A 26,441-nucleotide genomic window follows, 5' to 3' on the forward strand; every position below is an offset into this window, starting at 1 on the left:
GGGCACCACTGAGAATGCTGAAGTGAGCCCTATAGGCTACCAGCAGCGCCCATTCACATACTCCAGTTACCGAAACTACAATTAAAAGAAAACAGCACTTCAGTCTGCTGGTTTTTCAATCTTTCAATTTTTATTTAGAGCAATCTTGCATAAATGTTTAAATTTATCAACCAAACTTGTAAACCACAAATTATTTGTTTCCATGATGCAAATTCATTGAGAAGAGAACATATCATGATGATTTGATTAGGCCTATTCATTGCCTGTCATGAAGAATATAACCAGTTATGACCATCGCTGATCACTCATAAAAAGGCGAGAGGGAATCTTCATTAAAATACTCCTCCTACAAGCTCCCCTGAAATATTGCAAAACTCTCAAGAAATTAGTAAATCATGCAAGACTGAGGGTTAACAGCTAATGGTGAACAATCTAACATTATCCTCATTATGTGCCCCTGCACAAAGGGATTGATTAAGGGTTAGTAATCTGGGATAATCTTGACTAACGTGGATGATAGCAGATGTTTTTGCTCAACCTGTCGACATGAAAGGCCAAACAAAGTGTCACAATCACATTGCTTTGAGTTCCATTTGGATGCTTATGCAATTTCAGTTCCAAATTGAACTAAATCTCTATGGATTCATCAAGACCTGTATTGGATTACTTGCACAACAATATTAGTGTGTGGAGGAACTATTTGTCCTTTCACAGCTATCAGAGTTAACCGTTTCCTATAAAAGTCAAACACATGATACAGCTTGAAAGTACGTGGGAAACGATTATGTACAGATTTCCAACTAGACACAAAGCAGGACCTTGCTTTCTCGTGGACAGGCTGCAGAGTCAGAGTCGTGATTCATGTCTGCTATGCTCACCACTTGTGGACAGAGGGTGGATGCTGGCCACCCACAGAGGTTTTAATGGCCCAACAGTATAAACAGACAGAAGTTAGAAAAGTGAGTGTAGCATAGTAGTAGTGCTGAGCAAGAGGTCTTGGTAAGAGGGGAGGGTGAATACGGCTTTGTGCATAGCCTTGCTCAGCTGACAGTTGCGGCTGAGTGGCAGGCTGTGAAGGAATTTAACATATAGGCATGGTGCGGGATGGTCAACATGGGTGCTGGGAAGCCAGTGGAACGGACACCGCTGTTGGACTGCAGGCCCAGAGGTATGGGTATGATTGTAGGCTGGCTCAGAGAGAGTCACCAATATTTTTGCCATGCACTTCCCACCCCCAGTCTAGTTCATTATTGGTTATTGCCACCATCCATCTCAATGTTATAAATTGATAATGTTGTGAGGGCCAAAACATCATTGTAGAAAACACATGTATGTTACAACTTTAACTTGCTCTGGACATACTCTCATTCCAGGCAACATTTCTCAATTCATTCAGCTATATCCCTTCGTGGCACAAAGAAATGCATTCCACCTGCGATTAAATCTGATCACTGACCTGATTGTTCCACTGCTATAATACTTTACTGCCTTTTCAAATCAACATTAATGAGAACCTGTTTGGCTCATCTCTCAGGCTGCAAACCTCTTCCGCTGTGTCACTGATGAATGCATTGGTATAAGGTCATTTCTCAACCTTACGCAATGACTTCTCTGCACGGCACCTACAGGCATTTTGTGGCAGAATTTAGAGCTCAGGCTTCTCTGCCATTTGTAAAGGTCCACTCTGCGGTGCCTACACAAGTGGGAGTGGAGTTCAAAGTAAATATGCATGAGACACAATTTATTTCTTGACATGAAATGGTAAAAAACATCTGACAAGAGGAAACAATGGAAAGCTCCAACAAGTCAAAAAAAAAAATGTGTGAAATGAATTGTCTTTTAACCTCAGTGGATAGTTGTGAAGAGTCAAGATGTCCGTCAAGATAAAACAAGGGTCCACATAACCAGTGAATGGATGGCAGCCGGGAAGACTGGCATAGTGGCGTGCCCTCTCAGAATCACTGATACATTCTGGAGAGAAGGTGTAATGTCCTGGATTTAGCCATCAGGAGCTCTGGCACCAGCGATACCGTGGTTTTCAGTTGCCTGCTCAGTCAATAGAGGTTAGGCCAAGGCTGACATGAGAAGAACAGAACGGTTCTCTTTGAATACCTAGCATAGGTCTTCACAGAAGGAGGGGGAAAACAAAACAGCCAAAGGCAGTAGCACAGTTCACACCCTGACCAAGGCAGGAGAAGATACAACAGGGGCCTCTCTTTATGGGTCCCACAGCACTGAAGTATAAGTCCACAGTCAGCTCCAACAGATGTCAACAACAGCAACATGAATCAATGGGATTTCTAGTTGAAATCTTTTTTAGTTTTGACACAAATGCTTTTAATTGAGTATTGCCATTAAGCTAATGCGTCGCTAAATTATCCACTGAAAAGAAACTGGACGACAATGCATGATGTTTGTTTAATGACTACTGGAGCTGTAGTCTAATCACACCAGTCTGGCACTGTTGTGTTGAATGGTGTCTTGGTAACAGTTGTGAGTCAATAGGACCACAGTCTACTTTCACAAGAACCCCTCAGGAAAGATTCTAGAAATATCAAGTCCCTGGACAGACATACAATTGCCTCTGTGTAATGGTTATTATCAATAAGTAATGTAGGCTTAAAAGTTTGCATTGGTCATTTATTTCTTTCCCCCCCCATGTTTGCCATTACAATGCTTGTTTAAAACCAATTTAATCATTATACTGCAGTTGCATTAAAATCGATTTTACTTCCACCCGTCAAAATTAACATGTACTGAAATGCTGTATGTTAACAATTTAATATATAAAATTAGAAGTGTCTGAACAAATAACTCTAGACAATTCAAATTCATTTTTAAAAATCACAGTACTGTATTAGGAATTAATTAATTAAACCAAGAAAATAGACTGCACCCTTGTGGCAGAGGACTGTCAGCTTGTGGCATAGGTTATCCACCACAAAATAAACAACTGCAACCCTGAAGGCAACTGTTTTTTTAGTTCTTTTTTTTAAACAGAAGTAGAAAAAGAGACAAAAGTGGCTGAGGTGAGAAGTGGAAGACCTGATAGTGATTTCTGAATGTTAAAATTATGTTAAACATGATACGTCCATACCATCGCTCAACCCTTTCACCAGGTCAGTCATACAGGCTTTCACTGGCTTTTTTTATTTATTTGGAGGCCAAGGTCCTCTCCCACTCCACCTCCACAACTTTGTACAGTTCCATGGTGGCTTTGGCATCCTCCACAGACGAGTGCCCCTTCTTCCCAGTCTGAGAACACAAGGGGAATTCCTTGTTACTACAAATAACATAAGCTACACAATAAGAGGTTTATTAGCTTACGACTTTTGTCGAGAACAACTCAGACTGAATCAATCCCGTTTCAATCAGAAGTCTCTTCTCACCTGGATGTTGCGGTTGAACAGGGCCTTGGTGAGTCTTTTCAGTGAGGCAACATCTTTCTCTGGAAAGCCAGCCTTCTGGTTGAGGAGAGGAATGCGGGAGGTGTCCCGCGTTAAGACAGCAGGGTGACTGTAACTTAGGGACTTGAAGTCATTGTGGACAGCATGCCCTATCACCACCTTTCCTGCAAGGATCTTCAGAATCTATAGGAGGGGGGAATACAAATAAGAGATCAAATGATATCATGGTCATGTTCAGTAAAGTAAAGGTCCAAAAAGAATCAATTAAGGGGCAATTCCACAGTAACGGATTTACTCTTTGACTCAGTTTTTCACTTGAAAATGTATGCCAAACAAAAACCATTGATTTCAAAGTTTAACAAACCATACAACCAATGTTCCATCATTTTTTAATCACTGAGCAAATTTCAGGTCTGCTAAGTGCAAGCAAACTTGAACATTGTGAAAATTCAGTGCAACTTCCGGTGCACGTTTACTGTGAACACTGATGCTGTACCCGCTTTAGCTAAGTTTAAACAGTGGTCAATTAGGCTACTGTGAGTATTTGATCATAATGTAGTTCTATCAGAGTGGCCAACCATCAAAAACAACAGCCAATGTGTGTTCAATGTAGGCCTACATTACAAGAGATTTGGAAAAAAACATGCAGGGCTTGACATTAACCTGTTAATCCACTTGACCTTCAGACAAGGTGACTAAAATTATATTGTTTGATGCAAGAAACCACTTTACAAAATAAAATGCATAATTATTCCGAAAGCATTACAGAGAATCAGACAAATTATGCTACCCTCTGCCTATTGGCTACTTAGTTTATTCAAGCCTGTCTCAAAATACAACACTGGCCAACACTGCCCCTTTTCTTTACCTGGCTCACTTTTCAAAAGAAAATGCTCATGTTTGTGCTCTTCTATGCAGCAATAAATCCCCCATTGCTGACTACAAATTATCAATAATTGGGCTAGTAACTCACTAACTAGCAAAGGATATGAACAAATATGCACACGCCACTGCATGTAACTCTCACTTTGACCTCAAAACAAGCGCATCTACTCATGCTGTAAAAACAAAGGTTACGTTTGTAACCATGGTTATGTGAGCTATTGGTATCACTCCGCGGCGGAGGGATACATTCGAGGTGAGGATTTACAGATTTACTCCCTTGTACACCTGTGTCATGGCTGGGGTCCGCCCCTATATATAGACCCTTTGGCCGCGACAAGTTCTCTACATCATTTTAAGTGCCTCTAGCACCGTAGAGGATTGGAGTGATCCATATAGCACACATAACTGTGGTTACATACGCAACTTCGTTATGTTTCACTATATTGGAGCCACGATCCAGCCCCCAGGACTCTCTCACCATAGCAAAGAGCTGGTCTGGGGAGGGGGGGGTCGTAAGCAGACAGGATAAAATCTAAATCAAATCAAATTTATTTGTCACATACATATGGTTAGCAGACGTTAATGCGAGTGTAGCGAAATGCTTGTGCTTCTAGTTCCGACAATGCAGTAATAACCAACAAGTAATCTAACTAACAATTCCAAAACTACTGTCTGATACACACAAGTGTAAGGGGATAAAGAATATGTACATAAAGATATATGAATGAGTGATGGTACAGAGCGGCATAGGTAAGATACAGTAGATGATGTCAAGTACAGTATATATGAGGTGAGTATGTAAACAAAGTGGCATGGGTAAAGTGGCTAGTGATACATATATTACATAAAGATGCAGTAGATGATATAGAGTACAGTATATACGTATACATACGAGATGAATAATGTAGGGTATGTAAACATTATATTCGGTAGCATTGTTTAAAGTGGCTAGTGATATATTTTACATAATTTCCCATCAATTCCCATTATTAAAGTGGCTGGAGTTGAGTCAGTGTGTTGGCAGCAGCCACTCAATGTTAGTGGTGGCTGTTTAACAGTCTGATGGCCTTGAGATAGAAGCTGTTTTTCAGTCTCTCGGTCCCAGCTTTGATGCACCTGTACTGACCTCGCATTCTGGATGATAGCGGGGTGAACAGGCAGTGGTTCGGGTGGTTGATGTCCTTGATGATCTTTATGGCCTTCCTGTAACATCGGGTGGTGTAGGTGTCCTGGAGGGCAGGTAGTTTGCCCCCAGTGATGCGTTGTGCAGACCTCACTACCCTCTGGAGAGCCTTACGGTTGTGGGCGGAGCAGTTGCCGTACCAGGCGGTGATACAGCCCGCCAGGATGCTCTCAATCGTGCATCTGTAGAAGTTTGTGAGTGCTTTTGGCCTCCTGAGATTGAAGAGGCGCTGCTGTGCCTTCTTCACGATGCTGTCTGTGTGGGTGGACCAATTCAGTTTGTCTGTGATGTGTATGCCGAGGATCTTAAAACTTGCTACCCTCTCCACTACTGTTCCATCGATGTGGATAGGGGGGTGTTCCCTCTGCTGTTTCCTGAAGTCCACAATCATCTCCTTAGTTTTGTTGACGTTGAGTGTGAGGTTATTTTCCTGACACCACACTCCGAGGGCCCTCACCTCCTCCCTGTAGGCCCTCTCGTCGTTGTTGGTAATCAAGCCTACCACTGTTGTGTAGTCCGCAAACTTGATGATTGAGTTGGAGGCGTGCGTGGCCACGCAGTCGTGGGTGAACAGGGAGTACAGGAGAGGGCTCAGAACGCACCCTTGTAGGGCCCCAGTGTTGAGGATCAGCGGGGAGGAGATGTTGTTGCCTACCCTCACCACCTGGGGGTGGCCCGTCAGGAAGTCCAGTACCCAGTTGCACAGGGCGGGGTCGAGACCCAGGGACTCAAGCTTGATGACGAGCTTGGAGGGTACTATGGTGTTAAATGCCGAGCTGTATTCGATGAACAGCATTCTCACATAGGTATTCCTCTTGTCCAGATGGGTTAGGGCAGTGTGCAAAGTTATTTAGTCTGCCTGGGAGCAAGACATCCTGGTCCGTGACTGGGCTGGTTTTCTTTTTGTAATCCGTGATTGACTGTAGACCCTGCCACATACCTCGTGTCTGAGCCGTTGAATTGAGATTCTACTTTGTCTCTATACTGACGCTTAGCTTGTTTGATTGCCTTGCGGAGGGAATAGCTGCACTGTTTGTATTCGGTTATGTCTCTCCAGTGAGCCATGTTTCCGTGAAGCAAAGAACGTTACAGTCTCTGATGTCCCTCTGGAATGCTACCCTTGCTCGGATTTCATCAACCTTGTTGTCAAGAGACTGGACATTGGCGAGAAGTATACTGGGGAGTGGTGCACGATGTGCCCGTCTCCGGAGTCTGACCAGAAGACCGCTACGTTTCCCTCTTTTACGAAGTCGTTTTTTTGGGTCGCCTGCTGGGATCCATTCCGTTGTCCTGGGTGAAAGGCAGAACACAGGATCCGCTTCGCGAAAGTCATATTCTTGGTCGTACTGATGGTGAGTTGACACTGCTCTTATATTCAGTAGTTCTTCTCGACTGTATGTAATGAAACCTAAGATGACCTGGGGTACTAATGTAAGAAATAACACGTAAAAAACAAAAAAACTGCATAGTTTCCTAGGAACGCGAAGCAAGGCGGCCATCCCTGTCGGTGCCGGACGTTGACAATGCAAAAGGGATGTTCACATGCCTGTCTGACAGAACCTTGCAGGGGGAATGGAGGGTTGGGGCGGAGTGATATACTCCTCCCCCCGGGGTCAATCCACCACTCAGAACTTACCGAAAGAGCATGGAAGTGTTTCAGGGAGGCAGACTCCAACGGTTCGAAAGGCGGCTTTGCCATTGAGCGGGTCCTAGCTGGACGCAGGTGACGAACCCCCTTCATAAACCTGTAGACCAAGGGATGGCGCCCCACTGGCCTGTCCATCCACCCCACATGGCAGGCAGATATAGCAGCCAAGTACCCGCTCAGTGTAGAGGCTGTCAAGCCCTCATCCAAGCGAGACTGCAGGTATTGGAGGACATACTGCACCCCGCATGACTCGGGCACAACCTCAATACCAGTGCACTAAAAGCAGAACAACCACCAACGCAACTGGTATGCTGCGGTTGTAGCCGGCGCCCTTGCGCTCTGCATGGTGTTCATTAAACCCTCCTGTATTCCTAACATGGATCATTGGTGCCGTTCAGTGACCAAGCACACAGACCAAGGCGGTGTAGCCATAGGATGCCACAGAGATCCCCCAGCCTGAGACAGCAAGTCCGTTCTCGGGGAAAGTTGCCAGGATGTCCCAGACAACAGGGACAGGAGAAGGATGCAGACGATGCTCTGCCATTCTGGTCCTGTCCAGCATAGCCTGGATCAGAGGAAAATGGGGGCTCTAGCTCTGGTCAATCGTGAGCCAGAGCATCCAAGCCCAGAGGCCCTGGTGGCTCCGACATGGAGTACCACAGGGGGAAGTGTGCATTCTCCAGGGAGGCAAACAGGTCCACATGCACCCTCCCGAACTTGCCCCACGGGTGCTGCACCACCTGGGGATGTAGACGCCGGTCCCAAGGTGGTGGACCCTCCTTTGAGAGCATATCCGCTGCCACACTCAAGATGTCAGGTACGTGTGCTGCGCGTAGAGACGCTAGACAGCCCTGAGAAGGAGCTCCCACGCTATAAGTTTAAGGCGGTGGAACCTCAGTCTACCCTCATGGTTGATGTAAACCACCACTGTGGTGTTGTCCGTTCTCACCAGGACGTCTTCCTTTCAGATATGGAAGGAAAGACCGCAAGGCCAGCAGTACAGCTCAGAGCTCTAGTGTATTGATGTGCTTGCTGCTCCAAGGGGGTAGCCAACAGCCGCTGGCCGACCTGCCCTTGGTCACAACCCCCCAGCCAATCTGGGAGGCGTCGGTGTTGACCAGCTCCCGGCGGCACATCCTCAGCATCTCCACCCCACTTGAGAAAAAGGAGCGACAGCGCCACCTCAACAATGCCCTGAGGCCTGCAGCTGGCAGTGACGGTGGTGCTTTGGGTGCAGCCGGTGGACGTTGAAAAGGCCAGAGATGGAGCAGGCCCAGGGGAATCAGCAATGAGGACACCGTCAGCAAGCCCAACAGACGTTGGCAGGTCAGGGCGGATACCACCCACCACTGCAGAAAGTGGTCAAGGCAAGATGGATCGCCTCATGAGGACTCAGTCCAGTTCCATGCCAATGAAGGCCCCCCTCTGGGTGAGCGTCAGATGACTCTTCTTGCCGTTTACAGTCATGCCCAGCATGCCGATGTGGGTCAGGAGCATGTCTGTCTGGCAGGACCTGGGTCCTGGTCAGGGCACAAATCAGCCAATCATCCAGGCAATTGAGGATCAGCAATCCTCGGGATGTGTGAGGTGCCAGGACAGCGTCCATGCACTTTGTGAAAGTGTGGGGTGCCAAGGAGAGCCCAAAGGGAAGAACCATGAATTTGTAAGCTGTACCTTCGAAAGTTAATCGGAGGTACTGCCAATGAGCTGGGTGAATAGGAACAAGGAAGTACGTATCCCTCAGGTTCAGCGCAACAAACCATTGGTCCCTGGACCACATCGTGGTCTGCAACACGAGGCTGGGGACAGCATGTGGAACCTCAGTACCTTCTACCCATTGAGGTTGCGGAGGTCCAGAATCGGTCGAAACCTACCTAGTCATACTGATGTCTCGCTCCTGCAGATGGCACTCTTGTCCAGGAGTGAGGAGATCTCCAGCGGCAGGGATTACTTCTGTGGGGGGGTATGGTGACGCGAAGGTGGCCGGGAACCAGAATCAGTGCCCCTTGAGCATTGTGGTAACACCCAGGGGGACTCCACACCCTCCTCCCACTTCACCCTTTGAGACCTGGAGAAGCGCCAAGGCCGGGGAAGGGTGTATCAGGTGTCCTGCCGGGGCCCGCCTCTCCTCTGGTGCCTAGAGTACCTGGGTCGGGCAGTGGCACGAGTGAGTAGGCTCCTCATAGCCTCTCGAGCTACTGGGGGCGATGAAGCCCTGCTGGTGGCTTCTGATGGCCTGTCAGCCTGGTAGCCCCGCTCACAGTGGTGAACAGTGCCAGCATTGTCCTCCGGGAACAGCTTATCACTGGCCAACAGGGAACAGCTGTTGCCGCCACCGAAGCTATCAACCTCCTGACGAAGAGCATGTGCTCTCCGTTCAAGGTGGTCCCAGCTCTGCCTGCGGTGGCTCTGGCCACGCTTCCTGGGAGGGGTACTGGGCCCAGACTAACAGCTTGCTGCCGCAACACTCCTGGGGGAGGAAGCTTGTCCCCAGCCTGAGCCCAAGCCTGACCGACCCACTCGTGCATGGCCTTCAACCGCCAGGGGCAGGCGTTCTGAGAACACCACACAAAACAGGCATCCAGTAGGGCGCTCCAGTAGGGCACTCCACCACAAACAGTCACACTTCAAACTCCACTATGGCCAAGACCAAATAGCTGTCAAAGGACACCAGAAACAAAATTGTAGACCTGCACCAGGCTGGGAAGACTGAATCTGCAACAGGTAAGCAGCTTGGTTTGAAGAAATCAACTGTGGGAGCAATTATTAGGAAATGGAAGACATACAAGACCACTGATAATCTCCCTCAATCTGGAGCTCCACGCAAGATCTCACCCCGTGGGCTCAAAATGATCACAAGAACGGTGAGCAAAAATCCCAGAACCACACGGGGGGACCTAGTGAATGACCTGCAGAGAGCTGGGACCAAAGTAACAAAGCCTACCATCAGTAACACAATACGCCACCAGGGACTCAAATCCTGCAGTGCCAGATGTGTCCCCCTGCTTAAGCCAATACATGTCCAGGCCCGTCTGAAGTTTGCTAGAGAGCATTTGGATGATCCAGAAGATTGGGAGAATGTCATATGGTCAGATGAAACCAAAATATAACTTTTTGGTAAAAACTAAACTCGTCGTGTTTGAAGGACAATTAATGCTGAGTTGCATCCAAAGAACACCATACCTACTGTGAAGCATGGGTGGAAACATCATGCTTTGGGGCTGTTTTTCTGCAAAGGGACCAGGACGACTGATCCGTGTAAAGGAAAGAATGAATGGGGTCATGTATCCTGAGAGTGAACTTGCACAATAGGTGGCTGATTAAATACTTTTTTGCCCCACTGTATGTCATGACCTGCTTGGAGGAATAGGAACCCTGTGAGGGATAAATTACCCAGTACCTCTGCAAACACAGGGAAAGACCCCTGTGGGAAAACAGGCAGACAAAAAAAACAGCAACCTGGTAATGGATTGATTTATTTGTTTTACTCCAACATTACCTACCGGTTTAATATTCAAGCGGTAAAAACAGCACCATATGGAGTAACACCCGTTAAGGAACCCAAAGTTAATGTCTCAACATAGTTTTCCATAATACTCGCACTCTGCAGGGGAAAGAACAAGAAGAAAACCCTGTAAGATAACTAACAAAGGCGCGGGGATCAGCATGAAAAAAGCAATTCACAACACACACATTGTACAAGTCAGTCGGCAAGTCGTGCAAGGTAAATTACAGTTTGTGGCAGCAAGAGGCACCAATATATTAATGCACATGGAGTCGTAGTGTAACGCTAACGAAACCCAAGCACGACAAACCACGGGCAGAAAATACAGATCAACCGGGAGTGGAGCACTCAAGAGGGTCTGGCCATGTGGCCAGCTGCTCCAGGCTGCAAACAGCCAGTGAGTATACTTCCACGCAAGATATTACACTTACACTTGTTCCTGTTCCCAAGAAAGCTAAGGTAACTGAGCTAAACGACTACCGCCCCGTAGCACTCACGTCCGTCATCATGAAGTGCTTTGAGAGACTAGTCAAGGACCATATCACCTCCACCCTACCTGACACCCTAGACCCACTCCAATTTGCTTACCGCCCAAATAGGTCCACAGACGATGCAATCTCAACCACACTGCCCTAACCCATCTGGACAGGAGGAATACCTATGTGAGAATGCTGTTCATCGACTACAGCTCGGCATTTAACGCCATAGTGCCCTCCAAGCTCGTCATCAAGCTCGACCCCGCCCTGTGCAACTGGGTACTGGACTTCCTGACGGGCCGCCCCCAGGAGGTGAGGGTAGGCAACAACATCTACACCCCGCTGATCCTCAACACTGGGGCCCCACAAGGGTGCGTTCTGAGCCCTCTCCTGTACTCCCTGTTCACCCACGACTGCGTGGCCACGCACACCTCCAACTCAATCATCAAGTTTGCGGACGGCACAACAGTGGTAGGCTTGATTACCAACAACGACGAGACGGCCTACAGGGAGGAGGTGAGGGCCCTCGGAATGTGGTGTCAGGAAAATAACCTCACACTCAACGTCAACAAAACTAAGGAGATGATTGTGGACTTAAGGAAACAGCAGAGGGAACCCCCCCCTATCCACATCGATGGAACAGAAGTGGAGAGGGTAGTAAGTTTTAAGTTCCTCGGCATACACATCACAGACAAACTGAATTGGTCCACCCACACAGACAGCATCGTGAAGAAGGCGCAGCAGCGCCTCTTCAACCTCAGGAGGCTGAAGAAATTTGGCTTGTCACCAAAAGCACTCACAAACAGATGCACAATCGAGAGCATCCTGTCGGGTTGTATCACCGCCTGGTACGGCAACTGCTCCGCACACAACCGTAAGGCTCTCCAGAGGGTAGTGAGGTTTGCACAACGCATCACCGGGGGCAAACTACCTGCCCTCCAGGACACCTACACCACCCGATGTCACAGGAAGGCCATAAAGATCATCAAGGACAACAACCACCCGAGCCACTGCCTGTTCACCCCGCTATCATCCAGAAGGCAAGGTCAGTACAGGTGCATCAAAGCTGGGACCGAGAGACTGAAAAACAGCTTCTATCTCAAGGCCATCAGACTGTTAAACAGCCACCACTAACATTGAGTGGCTGCTGCCAACACACTGACTCAACTCCAGCCACTTTAATAATGGGAATTGATGGGAAATTATGTAAAATATATCACTAGCCACTTTAAACAATGCTACCTAATATAATGTTTACATACCCTACATTATTCATCTCATATGTATACGTATATCCTGTACTCTATATCATCTACTGCATCCTTATGTAATACATGTATCACTAGCCACTTTAACTATGCCACTTTGTTTACATACTCATCTCATATGTATATACTGCACTCAAAGCCATCTACTCTATGCCGCTCTGTACCATCACTCATTCATATATCTTTATGTACATATTCTTTATCCCCTTACACTTGTGTCTATAAGGTAGTAGTTTTGGAATTGTTAGCTAGATTACTTGTGGGTTATTACTGCATTGTCGGAACTAGAAGCACAAGCATTTCGCTACACTCGCACTAACATCTGCTAACCATATGTATGTGACAAATAACATTTGATTTGATTTACTAGTGACTTACCAAGCGAACTTCAGAAAGTTTGTACTTCAAACCATACGGACATCCGCCGAGAAAATGAAAGACAACATGTCGCGGCCATGGGGTCTATGTATAGGGGCGGACCCCAGCCGTGACACAGGTGTACACTGGAGAAAATCTGTAACTCCTCACGGATGTATCCCTCCGCCGCGGAGTGATACCAATATATTGGAGTGATCCAATATAGTGAAACATAACAGTCCAGTTCAAAATGAATGACACTGCTTCATGGTGAGAGAGAGTGAGAGTTATCCAGACTGTTTTAACACTTTGTGACTTATGATTTCCCATTGTAGCCAATTCAGTTGCAGTAATTCCGTAACGGATTTGGTAACAGAATGAGTTTGAATCACTTAATAATTCAAACAATATTTATGTCAGTAAAATCACTATAACTTATTGGTAGGTCTACCATTACTTGTTACTACTGTGAACTTTAATTATCCTCCCTCCTCATATTTTAAACATGTGGGCTTTGGTAATGGAATTACAAGGCAATATTTATTAAACTTACAGGAGGTAAACAACTCACCCAAAACTAAATATAAGTGTTGATATTAATTGGCAGGGGTCTTTACATTACTATGTTTTGATGTATTTCTGATACCTTTTAAATGCTTTTTTTAGCATATGTTTTCTAAGGCCCCTTTTCCATCTGTTTATCCAGAAATCAAAGCCTTTGCTAATATCACATTTTCAAGATAGAAAATGGTTGAAAAATGTAGCTATGCCTTCAAAATATAGACTCTGCTTTCATTTGACACCGAATTTGATATGCTCATAGGTCCTTTTCGGTGGAAAAAAACATTTTTCATCCTCTTTCGAACATTCTCCTCCGGGAGGCTTCTTACCTCCTTCCTGGCATGTTGAAATGGCATGGCTTTGACCAGTTGATGCCAGGAGATGCCACTCCAACGAGTCCGGTAGTCAGTGACTGCGTTGGTGGGCTTGATGTACCTGTCATACACCACGTCTCCATCATAGGAGACAATACTGCATCGTGCTAGCTCACTGTTGCGACCCTTGGGGCCCGTGCCAACCATCTCACAGTCCATGGCAAGGTACTTCAGGGGGTTACAAAAGGGGGCTGACCCTCTTGGGACAGGGGCGCAGTGGGCAACAGTCCTGGTGGGTGGGGGTTGGTGCCCCAGGGTGATAGTTGAAGTGGATTGCTCAGGATGGGTGGAATTCTTCACAGTACTGGTCAAGGATGTTGAGCTGCTTGTGGATGCTGCAGGCTTGGAAGCAACACCTCTGGCATGCTCTGAACTGGGTATGTGATATGAACTTTTACTGTGAGTATTCTGAGTCTGAGCAGAGCTTTTGTTGTGTGCAGCATTGGGTTGAGATGGCCGATTGGCCCAGGGAGGCGGGCCCTGATGTTTATTCCCCTGTCTATTATTGTGCTGGTTCTGCTTCTTGTTGAGGTAACCCTTTTTCTCCAAGAGTCGCCACCTATCGTCAAATGCCTTGTGTTTGTTGCTTCCCGATGAGTCCTTACAGGGCCCTCTACTGCCAGAACAGTCCAGGTTTAACATAATGTCCGACATCTTGGAGGGGAATCTTCCTCAGCTGGGGCTAGGTTTGGTCTTGGACTAAAACGGTTGACGTCCCACTCCCTCCAACTGGACATAAAGGCCTTCACTGCTGTGCAAAATTAGGTTCAAATATTTGTTTTAATCAAATGTCATTCTGACCCAATTGTCATGACATCAATTGAAGCGGTATTGTGATACCTGGACAGAAAGAAAATTGATTTATGTTAACAAATCAGCTGGTATGTCTGAAATTGTGGGAAAACGTTCTAGTCATGACCAACAAAGAAGTTAACTAGCCAGTTAGTTCGCCGTTTATATAATCTAGCTAGTTTGGTACTAGCTTAGCATGAAACACATTGAGGCCACGTAACTAACTAGCCACAATTAACTTTAGGTATTTTCGAAAAGTATGTGTAATCCGTGAGGTGTAAATGTTAGCTTGCTAGATAGCTGTCAGGATATTACAGTAGAAAATACGGCTTAGGCGAGCTAGCATTGGGCCCTTGGCTAGCTTGCTATCAAGCTACAGTAATACTAGCTAGTTCTGATGCTAAGCTACCCGAAACAGTGACTCGAACATTAGCTAGCTAGGAATTCAACTTTATTCTCCAGACAGACTAATTTAACTGTATGTCTAAACTTATATTGTGTCCTGATAATATGGTGAACAAATCATCGTTAAACAACAAATTACACATATACACCAACCTATAAACAAAGCACCATGCTTCCGACATCCTTAACAGCCAAACAATCGACTATTTCCGGTTCAGAGGTCGTGTTGTGAGGAAGAGCTACAAACAGACACTACTTATCGTCGTTATATAAAACTCTTTCAATCGGTTGTAATAGTGTATTGTTGAAATGTTTAATGTTCACAATTTATAACCGGTCAGTTGCCAATTTGACGGTCGAATGATGTGCTTACCGACACTATCAGAAGAGCAGCAAAGAGAGTTGGCAAGAAAGCTTACATATTTTCTGTCGACATACAAACACATCTCCGATTCCTTCATAATTGTACGTAGCAAACAACTCGTTATATTTCTCTGTTTTCTAAGTTACGTTGCTGCAGATTTTTATAATGTTATTTGATTATAAGATGATCACGTCCTCTGCTCCAGGTTGAAGTTTCCCCTACAGATCTAGGATTAACTTCCCCTCCCTCAATCCTGACCTAAAACCATTATTTGGAAAAATGCTAAACTGACCAAAAGTCAGCGTCTAGAGGCAACTTCACCCTACACGCTCCGATGAAGCTGGATCCCTGGATCAAAGGGCCCCTGAATCGATTTCTCTAGCTACTCTTCAATTAATGTGTTATTGATCATGTTTTCTCCTGCCATAGGAATTCTTTAGCGAGGATCTATGGGCTACATTGCCTACCAGATGGCAACAGATCCTCTGTGACCTGTCACCCCCACAAATAGCTGACCTCCTATTGGACAGATTGAATGTGAATAGAAGGTATTCGGTCATACCAGTGTATTTGTTCAATTTGAATTGGATTCTATATCATAAAACAGTTTGAAATAACTTGTACAATTTTACTTTTTTATTTCAGCTACTCTTGTGTATGGCCTCTTTCACTATTGGCTTTCCGGGCCACCGCGCATGCCCTGACATTCCCCAGGACACCCCAGGGCAAGCGGAGACATGAAGTGGGCATGCTGAAGCCAGAGGAGTTCTTGGAGAACAAGAGTCAGAGCTCACTGCTGGGACACATATTTAGGAAACATGTGAAACCCAAGAAGCAGCATGAGATCCGGAGTCTGGGAACGGTAAAGATGTGCATACTCATTTGCATAAATATGGATGTGCATACTGCTTTTTTATATATGCTGTTGATTTAAATAAGCATTTCAGTTGTTGTTGATACTGATCTGTTCATCTCTCTCCACAGTTGGTGAAACAGCTTTGTGACCTGACAGACTGCAATAGTGTGGTGGATGTGGGTTCTGGACAGGTAACCTAATATTCAGTCTTGTGATCAGACCTAGGTGTCACACATTATTACTTTTTGTAATCTGCCTAACAATGAGATTTGTCACGCTACATGATTGTGTATCCCTACTGGTCTCCCTAGGGCCATTTGACTCGTTTCTTGTCTTTTGGGCTTGGTCTGTCTGTGACTGGAATTGAGGCTGATCCCACTCTAGTTTCCATGGCATCCAAATATGATGGACAGCTTCTGTGGATGCTGGAGAAGGAGCGGCAGAGGAAGGTAATGCACCAGGACACTCAGTAAAGTGCAAAAAAGGCACAATTGATTGGCTCAGACTAGGCATTTTTTGTAAAACCAGAGTTAAGAAATTAGGTGAATATTGCTAATATGCAATGTAATGAAGAATTAAATATTTATACTGCTCTTACTCTTTCAGAATGGACCTCCGATCTCTAGATCTGGCCCCTCACCCTGCCATGTGGCTGGCTGGGTCAACCCCAAAGCATCATGGAAAGACTTCGTCAAGCAGGTAGGAAATGGTAAATGTGTCTGTGAGGATCAGACCGCTCCGGCTGGATCCAGTAAGAAGAGACAGCGGGAGTCCATGTCAGAACCTGATCAGCAACATGGTCACGGAGACCATCCTGTGTTGACTACAGAATCAGAATTCCTGGGTTGTTCAGACAATGGCCAGGCTGCATCCCCACTCAAGAATAATGACAATACATGTACAAACTCTTTTACTAGTGTAAAACATGAACCCCGGTCTAACTCACTCTTGTTTCCAAAACGTCAATGCAACACTGAAGCCGGGCAAGGCCCATATGTCCACCCACTCTGCCAAGAGAGTTCATCCACAGAAGTTGTCTGCCCTGTAGAAGAGGGGCAGGAATGTCCAGATTTTATCCTAACGGGCCTCCATGCCTGCGGGGACCTCAGTGCCACCCTCCTTCGCCACTTTGCCAGCTGCCCTCACGTTCGTGGCATCACCTCCGTGGCGTGCTGCTACATGAAGATCACCACCAGTGAGAACCCCAACCCCCCTGGCCTCATAGCCCCTCCCCTATCCCCTTTGCCCACCAGTGAGGCATCTCACTTAGAGTTTGGCTACCCAATGAGCTCCTGGGTGCAGGGGTTGCCGGGACACCAGCTGTCCTATAAGGCGCGGGAGGGGGCATGTCACGCCATAGAGGACTACATGCACAGGCTGCGGGAGGAGAGTGGGTTGCTAAGGATGCACTGTTATCGGGCAACCCTAGAGACAGTTATCAGGGAGGCGAAGCCAGAGCTGCGCAGGCCGGGAGTCCAGGCAATAAAGAAAGCACATCTACTACCCTTTACAGAGTGAGTGTTTACCCAAGTTTGTATCCATACCTCTTCAGTCTCTCTTCAGTCTATCATCAGGCAGCAGCTTTCACTGTATGTTAGGATGAAAACTTAAGAAATACATCATTTGCATATGTCTCAGAAACTATTTGGTATTATCCTTGTGTATAAGGAGAATTTTGATGATCACATTTAGGAATTCAATATCTGCGTTCTCTCTATATCGCTTTTAGATCAAACATGATCATCTATCTTATATGTACCCTTGAACCCCTCTCACCATGTACCCACAGGTATGCCCGTCTGGGTCTGCCCCGCGTTGGCCTGCCCCCTGACCTGCCCCTGGACACCTGCAGAGTGGGGGCCATGCTGAGGCAGGAGGGTCGTGTGGTGGTCTACTTCAGCCTGGCTCTGCTACTGGCACCGGTGGTGGAGACACTGGTGCTGCTGGACAGGATGCTATACCTGCAGGAGAAAGGTGAGGAAATGTACAGAGACTGTGTATTATCAGATCTTAATGTATACTGATATTGTATCTGGATTCCATACATCTTTTCTTGTGGGCCCAGTGCTAACAGTAAAGGTGTTATTTGTTATTGCTTGATTGTTGTAGGTATAAAGAGTCAGCTGGTGCCACTCTTTGACCCTGCGTTCTCTCCCCGAAACCTGGTACTGATGGCTTTGAAGCAGCCGACAAGGGACGAAGAGACTGAGTGCACCCTTCCGTAACCAAGGACACCTCTAGAAACGTGTGTTGTGTTCAGAGTTTACACCCTTACTCATTGGTGCTCAAGGACTTGAGTGTAAGTTTAGAAGTGAGTAGCTGTCTGAATATCCATACTAGCGTACTACATACTTCAACTGTATACTATGTACTCATTGTCACAAACTATTTTGCACGTACTGTCTGAATAGAATAGTAATGGAGTTATAGTTGCATATATAAATTAAATCAAATACCCTAGTACACACACAAACTTTTCAAATGTTCAAATCGACAAAAAAAAACGTAGTCAGGTGCATCGCAAATTCAAAACTGCTGGACAGCAACATAACTAAAGCACTGATCATTGGGAATGACATCAGAACACTGAGAACAGAAATCCACTTTGGGAAATATAAAAATTCAAAAGATGTAGCCTATGACACTACACTCATGATCACTTTAAAGAGAACAAAAAGCTACTTGGCCAACATTACATTTGAACACCACTGCAGAAGCGTTGCTATTCAGCATCTTCCTAATTAAGTTGATTAATTTTGTTAGGCCCTAGTTCTAAGTAGCCAATCACTCACAGCCCCCCTCTTCCAATGCATTGTGGAAAAATGTGCGTTGAATTCAACTAGATGAGCTGAAATGAGTAACATTTAAACCATACTTGATATTTGAAAATTGCATACTATAAAACTTTGTTTTCCCATACTCAGAATTTCGTCATGCAAAATTGCATTGTTTCATGTTATTGGTTGATTTTGGTAGCACATCCCCATATCTGGTTGTCAAAGCTGAAATAAGGATCTGGCTATTTAAAGGATACTTGATTTTCAAAATGTTGCATACTATAAAACTTTTTTTTGCATAATCAAAATATTTAGGATGCAAGTATGGGTATTCAGACATGGCCAGAGTCAAATGACTTTCATCACAGAATGTGGAAAGAAGTGAAGGGCACGCAACCATACACAATGCAATTGCTTTTTCATATTCATGTCTGGACAAACTTGCTTTAATGGAATGTGCCCCTTTCAAATTGTGTAAATGAATAAAGACTAGTATTTAGACTTCAGATGAATTGTTATTTTCCAAAGCCTGTTTCCAGTAGTCATTGTTCATTAATTTTTTCAGGGATTGACACATTAGTCACTGACACTCAAAATCGACCTGTAGTTTTGAAGGATTAGTCCAACGTAGCCAATGTATTTTACACAGCAGCCATACATGAAACCTGTTGCTCAGTGCACGCTCATTTTAAGCCGGCAAGCTCTAGACGTCGCAACCTTATCCACAGACCTTGTGTGTTGGTGCTATTGTTCAATTTATTCAACCCGCTAGAGTTACACCAAGTACATTGTGATCAGTCACATTTTATAAGAACAGTCGCCACATACCATTGGTCGTATCCTACTTGTGTCCATGACTCATGACCACAAATGTGCCATATGGACAGTATCTTGATGTACCTCTATTGAACCAAAAATAGTTTGAATTTTACAGTCTGCACCACACATGAGTTTGTTACAGGGCGTGTTTAACACATGACTGAAGCATCCTGACTTGGGCCTCAGACGCCAGTGTTCTGTTGCTGCCAACACATCGTCACACACAGATTTATAGCAAGCCTTGCATGTAATTAAGATTGGCTGGCTGGCTGCATTCTAATCAGTCTGCTGTGTGGGAACTGTTTGTTTTTAGCCAAACAGAAGGAGTTATGCATTTCAGTGCAAATCCTTCACGATAACGTTGGGTGCAGTTTGCCATGTTTAAGCATAGGTAGCAGACCAGGGGCCATATGAAGAGTCTCAGTACAAGTACTGTTCTAGGATCAGGTCTCTACTGTCCATGTAATCTTTGTCATTGTGATCTAAAAGGCATAACTGATCCTAAATCAGCACTCCTGGGAATTTATTCATACTGCCCCAGATTACACATGCAAAAGGCATGTACCGGTAATGTGCACTCAAGTCTACGATGAGCTGAGTTTAACATATTTAGACAGCAATCACCTTTATTGATCTGAGCAGAATGTTAACTACTAGTGCAATGACAGTACACTGAAAGTGGTCAGTTCATTGCAGGATTCAACAGCGGCAATCATTTTACAAAAGTCAAAAGAGCCTGTTAGAAATAACCATTATGTGACAATATTGAAACCATTGTGGGTTTGTCAAAAATTATTTTTTTAAATTAAAGCATACATGTTTTATTAACAAGTTGAACAGAGGTCACAGACTGTTTCCAAACTCATTCATTCAGGCTCTCTACAAAGAACTCGTTACAGGCCACGGTCAGCGCAGCAACCAAGATGACAAACTCCTGAAAGTCCACTTCACCATCTTTGTTTTCATCCAGATCACTCATGATCTTCTCTACTACCATAGGGTCCTTACTTGCCTGAGGGAGAAGAGTAGGAATGGTTAATGAAATGTAGGTCCAGACCAGAAGCAGCCACATGACTCTTAGAACAGTTGTAGATATGAAATAATTGGAATAGGCAATACACAGAAAATTGCAAAGCCAATCAGATGGAAAGATCGATGTCATGCCATATTGTTATACCCGTGAAATAATTTCAGATTTAAGAAATGTCTAGGTGATAAGCGTTGTTTCAAGGCCATAGAATTATTTAAATTATTCTAGTAGAATATGTCTTGAAGGTGATGGGTCCCACAACTGTTCAATAAATCAAGACTTCCCCAATACTTGTTTGTATGACTTGCTTTGGGAAAGTTAATTTTGTTTATGTCCATAAAAATGTAATTGAGCAGAATGTCATATTGAAACCACACATATCCCTCCCCTCGACAGCATTAGGAATCAAACTCACCGCCAGGAAGTCACTCAGCTCCCCCTGTAACAGATTCTTCAGCTCAACTTTGCTCAGCTTGTACTTGTCCCCTTCTTTTGAAGAGTATGAGTGGAACACTCGAATTAGCCCCTCCATTGCACTCTCGAGTTTGGAACCCATTTTACAGAGCTGTGGATACCTAAAAAAAAAGGGATAGGTCAATCCACAACAGTGTATAAGCTGTATGGACAATTAGATTTCACAGTAGAAGTCAATTTGCATGAAGTGAACCACTTACTGGTTCTTGTTTATTTTAACACATTTGTCTGTGTAGACTATTGTAAACTGTATGCAAAAGCCACTGGGGAAAGTTGTCTTTTCATTTCATCCAGTTCCAAATGATCATGTAGGTTAAAATCTAGCCACCTTTCAAATTCTCTTTGAAAAACAAAGTACATGCTAAACTATGATCTAGATACAGGCAGCCAATAACCAGCAACCCATGAATTAAAATGTTTAAATAATATTGACTCCAGCAGCAACTAGAATTGAAAAATATTGATCCAAAGGAGAATGAGACATTGCTATTGGTTGCCCAGGTGAGCACACGTCACCAATACAGCCCTGGTGGGCCTACACAGAGGAAACCGTCAGACCTTGTGGTTCTCATGGGTCCAGTATAAACCGCAAAACGATCAGGTATCTCAGTAACTTTCTAGATGGTTTCCAAGCAATTGATTGTCACCCCCAGAGATGCATAAATAATGAAGCTCAGTCTTTTGTGTGCGGTGGGGAAGTGATGAGCGCAGCTATCCTAGTAATTCAAGCTCTGGGGGGGGGGTGCCTAATTTTATTTTACCTTTATTAAACTAGGCAAGTCAGTTAACAACAAATACTTATTTTCAATGACAGCCTAGGAACAGTGGGTTAACTGCCTTGTTCAGGGGCAGAACGACAGATTAACCTTACAGTTACTGACCCAACACTAACTACTAGACTACATTCACCCTCTGAATGTTAGGTAGACAAAAGATTTGTGCCTTTGAACCAGGTATGGTAGTATGTGCCAGGCGCACCAGTTTGAGTGCGTCGAGAACTGAAACACTGCTGGGTTTTTCCACTCACAACAGTTTCCCATTTGTATCAAGAATGGCCCACCAGCCAACTTTACACAATTGTGGGAAGCACTTGACACCTTGTAGAATTCATGCCCCAACAAATTGAGGCCCTTAGGGTAAAAGATGTACCTAAAGTTTTGTACACTGTATAGTTATCAACAGGCCTAATGTAGGCAATTAGAAAACAGATGGCAAAATGTGCAATAATCAAGAGAAGCACTATAAAATAAACTCAATGCTACCCCCCACCCACAAAAAAAAGGAAATATGATTTCTCTCACCAGGTAGCCTATAGGCTGGCATGGCACAGAAATATACATATGCTCAACAAGAAATAGGAATGCAGGTTATGTTAAAAATCTATTGACCACAAACACGTTCACTACTCACCTCAACGCCAATGACAAACGAAGCAGAAGTGGCGTCGATCCTCATCTTACCTGTTTTATGCATCTCACCTGTGAGAAAATTCTAATCAGGCGCCTCCCACCGGTGAAACCTGCAACATCACGGATACAAATGACACGGGTAGACCAAATTAATTTGACCATGTAAGGTTACATTTGGCGGTGCAACTACTAATTACAATTATTATACATAATGTATTAGCCTACCGCATAAACAATACAGTATCAGTATACTATCGTATAGGCTGTATTTAACAACGACGTCTTCAAATGATGGGGCCTATTGTGGTTTAAAGCAACTAAAACGACGGATTTCCATTCCGAGTTTATTAGCAGGTTTGTATTCATTACGTTTTGAAGTTGCAACGGAAACCGTTTACGGTTAAAGAACCAAACTGATGGAAACAAAGGAAACGGGAATGGGACCTAACTAAATGTGGCCAATAGAAACTCTCAAGAAACTTGCAACAGAATGAACGTAGTGAATGAATATACCCCATGTAACACTTATTCTATTGCATCACGTGAGCCATCAGACTGTCTTCTGAGGGAAATGCCATGACGCTTCCCAAATGCTCTGTCTAAATGCAAATAGGCCTATGCCTTGCACGAAGGATACCGTTTTGGAAAGATTTGGAATAACTTTCACGTCTGTGAGAAAGTATTTATAAAAATAAATACAAACGGTTAAATGACTACACACATTTTTAGGATTAGAGTTCCCATTCCGGGCGGCCATATTTCCATGTTATAGCGCTTGTTTAGGCCCACGGAAGACAGAGGCAACCGTAAGAAGTGTGCAGGAGGGCATGGAACAAAGGAATATGTAGTATCGGTGGAAACAGTTGTGTGTTAACTGTGGGGGTACCCATGATGCTGAGGATCAGAAGTTTCCAGTGAGAGAAAGGCAGACTGAAGTTGCCAGGATCAGAGTAGTACAGAAGGTGTGGTATGCTGAGACAATGAAGAGAGTAGGAGAGGAAAATGGGTACAGGGCTAGAGATCCAGAGAGTATCCCTGTGAGGAGGCTGAGGCCAACAGAGAGTGAGGCATAGCCATGGTTATCAACTGTACCACAGAAATGGAACGCAAATCACAAAAAAATATGTTGTGGTGGCAGCTGCAGAGAAGTACTTGGGTGTATGAGATTTTACTGCAGAAGATTTACATGGTGTGTTTAATGATAGTGTCTCGTCCTCCCAGGATTGTTGGCCTGGTGTCGGATCAGATAGAGCCAAGTAGTGGAAAGGTGGTGAGGTTTTTAAATGGGTATAAGGTTAGTTGGTCCCTTTTCCCCGTCCCCTTCCCTTTTTGTGTCACAAAGTGTAATGAATTCACACTCCAGAATATTAGGCGGAAACACAGGCCTAGATAAGAGAAATAGATAAATAGGTAGGCTGTGACCAGCCTCACACTCCAGTACACTAGGTGGCGGTGTATGTACCTTTCAGTTTGTTGCGGTCCTCCAATACAAATTTGTAGAAGAAGAAGAAGATGATGAAGAGAAGAAGATGTGACCACCTCTTCTAATTAGCTATCGAAGCATCTCCTAACATTTGTGTGTAATAGTGTTGTAACTGAAAAATACTGTCGGCTGCAACTGTGTTAAAACCGGTTAAAACAGTGTACAGTAAGTATTTGTTTTGCATTTGTGAAATTATTTTGATGTGAAAGTGAAAGGCTTTATGTTTCCAAAACCGTATCGCAAGGGAGGATTGTTAACGTTTCTAAATGTTTCAACTGAGCGTCAGGATTGTAATTCACATGGAGCCAGCTGTCTTCCATACCATCTGCGGAGAACCCAAGACAGGGACCGACTGTAAGCAGAGAGGAAGAGGCGAAGCAAGAGGTTTTACTCTGCCCAAAATCTGTCCACGAAAAATAACCTCCCGAATTTATGCACAAACTGACAGAAACCGTCTCAGGGAAGCTCATCTGCGTGCTCGTCTTCCTCACCAGGGTATTGACCTGACTGCAGTTTAGCATTGTAACCGACTTCAGTGGGGAAATGCTCTCCTTCGATGGCCACTAGCACACTGGAGAAGTGTGTTCTACAAGGAAGAATCCATTACATTTACATTTAAGTCATTTAGCAGACGCTCTTATCCAGAGCGACTTACAAATTGGTGCATTCACCTTATGACATCCAGTGGAACAGCCACTTTACAATAGTGCATCTAAATCTTTTAAGGGGGGGGGGGTGAGAAGGATTACTTTATCCTATCCTAGGTATTCCTTAAAGAGGTGGGGTTTCAGGTGTCTCCGGAAGGTGGTGATTGACTCCGCTGTCCTGGCGTCGTGGGGGAGTTTGTTCCACCATTGAGGGGCCAGAGCAGCGAACAGTTTTGACTGGGCTGAGCGGGAACTGTACTTCCTCAGTGGTAGGGAGGCGAGCAGGCCAGAGGTGGATGAACGCAGTGCCCTTGTTTGGGTGTAGGGCCTGATCAGAGCCTGGAGGTACTGAGGTGCCGTTCCCCTCACAGCTCCGTAGGCAAGCACCATGGTCTTGTAGCGGATGCGAGCTTCAACTGGAAGCCAGTGGAGAGAGCGGAGGAGCGGGGTGACGTGAGAGAACTTGGGAAGGTTGAACACCAGACGGGCTGCGGCGTTCTGGATGAGTTGTAGGGGTTTAATGGCACAGGCAGGGAGCCCAGCCAACAGCGAGTTGCAGTAATCCAGACGGGAGATGACAAGTGCCTGGATTAGGACCTGCGCCGCTTCCTGTGTGAGGCAGGGTCGTACTCTGCGGATGTTGTAGAGCATGAACCTACAGGAACGGGCCACCGCCTTGATGTTAGTTGAGAACGACAGGGTGTTGTCCAGGATCACGCCAAGGTTCTTAGCGCTCTGGGAGGAGGACACAATGGAGTTGTCAACCGTGATGGCGAGATCATGGAACGGGCAGTCCTTCCCGGGAGGAAGAGCAGCTCCGTCTTGCCAAGGTTCAGCTTGAGGTGGTGATCCGTCATCCACACTGATATGTCTGCCAGACATGCAGAGATGCGATTCGCCACCTGGTCATCAGAAGGGGGAAAGGAGAAGATTAATTGTGTGTCGTCTGCATAGCAATGATAGGAGAGACCATGTGAGGTTATGACAGAGCCAAGTGACTTGGTGTATAGCGAGAATAGGAGAGGGCCTATAACAGAGCCCTGGGGGACACCAGTGGTGAGAGCGCGTGGTGAGGAGACAGATTCTCGCCACGCCACCTGGTAGGAGCGACCTGTCAGGTAGGACGCAATCCAAGCGTGGGCAGCGCCGGAGATGCCCAACTCGGAGAGGGTGGAGAGGAGGATCTGATGGTTCACAGTATCGAAGGCAGCCGATAGGTCTAGAAGGATGAGAGCAGAGGAGAGAGAGTTAGCTTTAGCAGTGCGGAGCGCCTCCGTGATACAGAGAAGAGCAGTCTCAGTTGAATGACTAGTCTTGAAACCTGACTGATTTGGATCAAGAAGGTCATTCTGAGAGAGATGGCCAAGGACGGCACGTTCAAGAGTTTTGGAGAGAAAAGAAAGAAGGGATACTGGTCTGTAGTTGATGACATCGGAGGGATCGAGTGTAGGTTTTTTCAGAAGGGGTGCAACTCTCGCTCTCTTGAAGACGGAAGGGACGTAGCCAGCGGTCAGGGATGAGTTGATGAGCGAGGTGAGGTAAGGGAGAAGGTCTCCGGAAATGGTCTGGAGAAGAGAGGAGGGGATAGGGTCAAGCGGGCAGGTTGTTGGGCGGCCGGCCGTCACAAGACGCGAGATTTCATCTGGAGAGAGAGGGGAGAAAGAGGTCAGAGCACAGGGTAGGGCAGTGTGAGCAGAACCAGCGGTGTCGTTTGACTTAGC

The 26,441-nt window shown here is 45.4% G+C and overlaps 3 protein-coding genes across 3 annotated transcripts; 1 reads left to right on the forward strand and 2 right to left on the reverse strand.

The window, feature by feature from the left end:
• Positions 1-2,619: 2,619 nt before the first annotated feature.
• LOC118364442 (interferon-stimulated 20 kDa exonuclease-like 2) lies at positions 2,620-15,137 on the reverse strand. Its single transcript, XM_035745979.2, has 4 exons — positions 15,015-15,137; positions 13,620-14,504; positions 3,390-3,590; positions 2,620-3,255 (listed from the first exon to the last, which is right to left on the reverse strand). The coding sequence occupies exons 2-4, from the start codon at positions 14,316-14,318 to the stop codon at positions 3,154-3,156; spliced, it is 1,002 nt and encodes a 333-aa protein (XP_035601872.1). The 5' UTR covers positions 14,319-14,504; positions 15,015-15,137; the 3' UTR covers positions 2,620-3,153.
• A 50-nt stretch (positions 15,138-15,187) lies between these two features.
• LOC118364441 (methyltransferase-like protein 25B) lies at positions 15,188-19,364 on the forward strand. Its single transcript, XM_035745978.2, has 8 exons — positions 15,188-15,326; positions 15,655-15,773; positions 15,871-16,087; positions 16,210-16,272; positions 16,393-16,530; positions 16,688-17,595; positions 17,871-18,055; positions 18,191-19,364. The coding sequence occupies exons 1-8, from the start codon at positions 15,222-15,224 to the stop codon at positions 18,304-18,306; spliced, it is 1,851 nt and encodes a 616-aa protein (XP_035601871.1). The 5' UTR covers positions 15,188-15,221; the 3' UTR covers positions 18,307-19,364.
• Positions 19,365-20,279: 915 nt separating this feature from the next.
• On the reverse strand, positions 20,280-22,700 carry LOC118364443 (protein S100-A1). Its single transcript, XM_035745980.2, has 3 exons — positions 22,592-22,700; positions 21,123-21,282; positions 20,280-20,689 (listed from the first exon to the last, which is right to left on the reverse strand). The coding sequence occupies exons 2-3, from the start codon at positions 21,261-21,263 to the stop codon at positions 20,540-20,542; spliced, it is 291 nt and encodes a 96-aa protein (XP_035601873.1). The 5' UTR covers positions 21,264-21,282; positions 22,592-22,700; the 3' UTR covers positions 20,280-20,539.
• Between the last annotated feature and the right edge of the window lie 3,741 nt (positions 22,701-26,441).

The sequence above is a fragment of the Oncorhynchus keta genome, chromosome 31 (genome assembly GCF_023373465.1).
Source record: "Oncorhynchus keta strain PuntledgeMale-10-30-2019 chromosome 31, Oket_V2, whole genome shotgun sequence".
NCBI classification, from domain to species: domain Eukaryota; kingdom Metazoa; phylum Chordata; class Actinopteri; order Salmoniformes; family Salmonidae; genus Oncorhynchus; species Oncorhynchus keta.